The sequence below is a fragment of the Acipenser ruthenus genome, chromosome 3, assembly GCF_902713425.1.
Source record: "Acipenser ruthenus chromosome 3, fAciRut3.2 maternal haplotype, whole genome shotgun sequence".
NCBI lineage: Eukaryota > Metazoa > Chordata > Actinopteri > Acipenseriformes > Acipenseridae > Acipenser > Acipenser ruthenus.
In genome coordinates this window covers 93,433,592-93,438,863 of record NC_081191.1, presented here as the reverse complement: position 1 = coordinate 93,438,863, position 5,272 = coordinate 93,433,592, and the positions used below count along the sequence as shown (strand labels likewise).

At 37.5% G+C, this 5,272-nt stretch overlaps 1 protein-coding gene across 1 annotated transcript in view; it reads left to right on the top strand.

Moving 5' to 3' along the window:
- Window positions 1-331: 331 nt before the first annotated feature.
- The window catches only part of LOC117394817 (activin receptor type-2B-like), a 59,493-nt gene continuing 54,552 nt past the window's right edge, over window positions 332-5,272 (top strand). Inside the window, exon 1 of the mRNA XM_059018852.1 lies at window positions 332-887. Within this exon, the coding sequence (XP_058874835.1) occupies window positions 836-887 (52 nt within the window). The 5' untranslated portion in view covers window positions 332-835. The remainder of the gene's footprint in view (window positions 888-5,272) is intronic.

The following is a 5,272-nucleotide window of genomic DNA, read 5'->3' as shown; positions in this document are numbered from 1 at the left end:
TCCTAAAGTATATATTTTCTACTGTAGTGTGCCGTCTGTACATCATTTTGCGCACTTCAATCAAGTGTATATTTTAGTACAAACACATTACAACATTAGCCTACTATTTGCTTAGATCAACAGTTCAATCGTCCTCGTTTTCATTACAGCCTTTTTCATCACTTGGTTATTGCGACATCATCAATTTACACAATATGCTGGATTCTCAATATGATGTAAATGTTATTTATTAAAACGTGTTTCATTGCTCAGTTATTTTTACGCTTAGTGCATGTACACTCTCTCCCTCTGTCCCTCCCCGTCACGAGCCCAATAGCAACATTGCTGAGCTCCCCTTCTCTGGCTCCTTTGGTTGCATTCCTCTCTTTGTATTTAAACATCCGGGTTTCCCTACTGGCTGTGCTTTACTCTCCTCTCCTCACACAGAAGCCATTTTGGACTCAGTTCAGTTTTTTGCATGTGAATTTCAGAGGTAGTGTCTCTCTGTCCATTCACTGTTTTAGGGGTAAAAAGAAAACACGTTAACCAAGCGTGCAAAAGAATGACATTTCTGCAGGCACAGACGCTTTTAAACAACCAACGTTAGTATTTGGAAATGTTTGCTTCCTCGATGGATTTTTTTACATTTTAAAGTTTAGTTTTTTTCCCCAGTGCAATTTTGTTGCATGGGGGCTATACACACAAAAGCAAGGCAAACTCTTTCTCGGTACAGTGGACATTGGGTGGGGGTAGGGTCATTTGGCAAATCACCTTTTTAAATGTTCGAAAAGGATACCAATAAGCGTTTTAAAAGGAGAAAATCTGGTGCCGTACTTGTCTCTTAAATTCAAGGAATATGTTTGCGTCCTGGTTCACTTTTATACTTCTTTGGGGGACTTTTTGTGCAGGTAAGAATTTTTTTATTATTAAAAAACAAATGTAAAAAAAAAACCACCAAAAAAACGATTTAACTTTAGGTCCATGAACATTCTGGCTGACGTCTTGACAAAAAAAGGACTGATTTATTTGGTTTTGGATATTCAGATTTTCGTATTGTAACTTTGTTGATACAACGTATGACATATCTTTCATTGTGTAACTCGTAACATTTCTTTACACGCTGCAGGCTTAACTTAAAATGCAATTGGGTTGAACTAATGAACTAATTGTTGGCGGTTTTGCAAATAGTTATTTTGCTGTTATTTTTTTTACATAATTAAATTAACTATTTTAATAACGCTTGAAGTGTGAGGTATCAATATTTGGGAGATCGCTTTAAATCCGAAGTATTGTAAATGTTGCATTTTTACTGGTGTTAATGTGTTTTTTGTGATCAGTCGCTATTGTCTAAAGTCCAATTTAAATGAACCGTGCAGTGCTTTAGGAAGCGCTTTTGTTTTTTTATTAATGAAACGGTGTGATGTGGAGTGTTTGCTATTTTTATGGGATGAGTCATGTGGGCTGATTTGAAAGGGTGATCTAATAGAAGTTGTAAAAATACAAACCACATTGGTTTCACATTCCGTTGAGCTTTCTTTCCTCCTTTTTATGCAGCACCACGTGTACAAAGCATTAGCTAAATGAAGTTTTAATAAAATCATGTTAGAATGTTTTTAAAAATAAATCAAATGTAAGCATGTTGAGACAGATATGAAACGGATGGATTCTAAACGTTGGGTTTACTATTTCATTTATTTCTGATTTAAGATGCTGATCGCTATATCAGTTGCAGATTTGAGAAAGCGGGGGATTTTAACTTGCACAATACTGCCCGATGGGTGAACCCCCATCCCTACTTTAATGTATACATTTATGTATTTATTGTATACATCGCATATTTTGATTCCCCCCTTTTACAGTACATTAAAGCAGTGTTTTGTTTTTGTGCAGCTAGCTAAGACTTGCCACTTACTTTTGTTTAATAGGCTGTATGGTTGCTTTGTTGCGTTATCAACCCCCTCCTTGTTTTGAGGAGTTTGGGGGAGGGGTACCAAAGGGAATGAACATTGGCATTTCAAACGATTTGTGCAGATTTCCATAACAATACCAACATCATTACAAAATATAACACTGTTAATAGGAGGTAGCCCTGGCCCGGACGCGTTGATACACAGCAAAGTGATAGGCTGTGTTTGTTGATTGTTACAACGCCAATTAAAACATTGCGTAACAGCGTTAACACTAGCGATCTCCGCGGTTTAACGTTTGAGTGTCTCCCGGTAATTAACCCGGTGGGCTTCGTAACAGTTTTTAAACGTTAACAGAAATGCCCACATTGCGTTGTTGGCAGTCTTATTATTGGTTTGTTCCTTTGGGAGCAGAGGTGGAGGGGCTGTGTGTGCGGAGCGGTAGAGGGTTATATTTTAAACAAGGACACGCACATGTTTCCCTCTTAGTTCTTAAGCCGCTCAAACCCCTGTTGTGCTCGGATATGATGTAGTCGTACAGGAGCCACGTGAAGTTGTCTGCACACATGCTCTTTGTTTTCCTCTGTGCCCTTCATTAATAATGCAAGACTTTGTGCTCAGGGTGTTTTGTTACAGTGTCGAATGTGTATTTGCATCCTAAATAAATCTCGAGTTTATTCTGAATTGACTTTTTTTTATTATTATTTTTGGTGATGGGTGATTTTATATATATATATAGCCTTAAATGTTTTTATTTGTTTTACCTTTCCGAATGGTTTTAGAAATGATGATGCTGCTGCACGCTATAGGAGTTTGAAATACGTTCACTTGTTATGCACTGGCGTGTTTAAATATAAAGATATGTAAAACAAACAACTTTGCAGTATTTCACAAATGCATTAGTCAAAAAAACAAAGGGCATGTTTACTTGGTTCATGTTTTGTAACTACAGTGTTAGCTTTTTGTACGCCACATGGGTTAAAATGTACAGTCAGAGGCCAGAGTTATTAATATTGGTACAATAAACGTGTGTATGCAAGTTTGTTAAATGTCAAAAGCTAACGTTATACTGTGGGCTTATCTTCCCTGGCAGTGACTCATTCAAATTAATTGATCAAACGCGTCTGCAGAGCACAGTGCACCATGTCGCGAACCATATCAGGTGCTCAACAAAGTGTAACATTCATTACCACCACACACCCCTTCCCCGTCCTCGGTGTGTTTAAAGTGGCAGTGAATAGCACAACAGCATTCAGTTGGCGCATTGTATTGTGTTATTGTCACAAAAAGAGTTTGTTCCACATTCACTTAATATAATTGGGAGAAACGTAACAACAATGTACCTGGGCCGTATTCTCCGCGCAGTTGTAGCACGTTTGACCACATTGCTAGGGATGAGATGGGTGAAGTGCTTTGACATGTTTTTATTTATTAATTTGTTACCAAAACCTGCTACCTTCTATAACTGAATACGTTATTGGATGTGGAAGAAAACAACGCGGCGGGGTTGTAGTAACGTTTGCTTTGTTGCGTTTTGGTTTGATGGGGGGTTGTCGTATGAGAAGAGGGAGAGGGGGGTTTATTAAAAACAAAACACTGTGGGGGATGGGTACAGAGCATGACTTCGAGCAAGAGCTCAGATTTAAAGAGACAGTGTTTGTTTTTTGCAGATGACAATGCTATAATTGAGAGCAGCGTTTGTAGTCAATTTCTTCCAAAACAATTCAAGCTTTATACGAAGCACATCATTTGTATTAATTTAGCGCTTAATTGTTTTTACCTCTCAGTGGCACTCCAAATTGGTTAACACTTATCTGCAAAAAACACGTTTTTTTATTTTTGTTTCTGTTCTTATGCGCACTTTGCAGTAAAAATGCCAAATGTGCAGAAAATATGCAGGTAGGTGGCTTTTATGGTGCCTGAGTAATATGTGCGTAACCTTCGGTGCCATGGCGCCACAAGTGAATGGGGCTGTGTTTTAAGAGTTAAAGCGAAAGTCACCGCTTGCAAAACAAACCTCGATAGACTTAATATCGTATTTAAAAAAAACAAAAACAAAAAAACAAAAAAAAAACTGTTTACTCACTGCAGTGTGCTGTGTACTTTCATCACTGACATCCACAAATAAAAATTATGCTAACTTTTTGATTTTTGCAATGAGGTGCACGCAAATGTGTTAAACTGCTGAACCGCTCAATTCCTTGTGCACCTTATAGGGTCAACTCCTGGGTGAATAATTGTATAGTAACAATGTCTCCCAATGTCAGAAGTGTGTAGTTTTTGGGCTAAGTAAATTTTTTGTTACTCAAATGTGGATCCGTTGGTATCAACATTTTCTTATTTAAACACCATTACTTTGTAGCTGGGCTACTGTTTTTGTCAGTGTTGTTTGTGTGCCTCCAGTCCAGCATACAGTTCAAATGTAATTTGTAGTATCTTGGGGAGGGGGGAGTTTTCCAGCAGCCAGCAAGGCCATAGGTTTTCACAAGATGTTAAGTTCTAGCACGTAACTTATGGCACAGTCCATTCAGTGTGGTGTCTGGTAATATTAAACACTGTACAGGCAGCAGCAGTAATATTGCTTATGAGGTAGTAGACCTCAAACCTTTTTTTTATTTTAAGATCTGTATGAACTGGGGAAATGATGAGTAATTTCATTATATGAACAGTTTAACGTATATAGTTTGTGAAGGAATGCCCAAAGGACACCCGCCTTTCTGTTAATGCTAACAATAATGAAAATCCTCAAAAGCTTTTTTCTCTGACTTTGTTTTAGAAATTCTTAACAGATCTTTGTCAACTGGAACAGTACCAACTGCTTTTAAAAGTGCTGTGGTTAAGCTTTTGCTCAAAAGATCTTATTTAGATCCTACAATTCTGAGCAATTTTAGACCGATCTCCAATTTATGTTTTGTAGCTAAGATCATGGAGAAGGTGGTAGCCAATCAACTTCATATGTTTTTTGATAACAATAAAGTTGTAATTCGACTTATTGGGAAATGCAGACTCAGTCTATTTCCATTCTGGTTTTATTAGACCCAAGTGCAGCATTGGATAATGTTCATCATACCATAGCCTTAAAAACTGGGTAAAGTTGTCTGGAACTGTACTAAACTGGTTTAAATCCTATCTTACTAACAGACAGAATTTTGTTTCCTTGGAAGATTCAGAATCAGCATTATCTACTATTACCAGTGGCGTTCCTCTGGGTTCCCTTCTTGGTTCCATATTTTATTTAAACATGTTGCCGCTGGGGGAGATATTTTGTAAACATAGTGTACATTTTCACAGCTGTGCTGATGGCACACAGCTTTATATTTCTGTGAAACCGGGAGATACTTTTTGTAGTCTCTGATTTAATTGAGTGTTAATGATGTACAAATCTT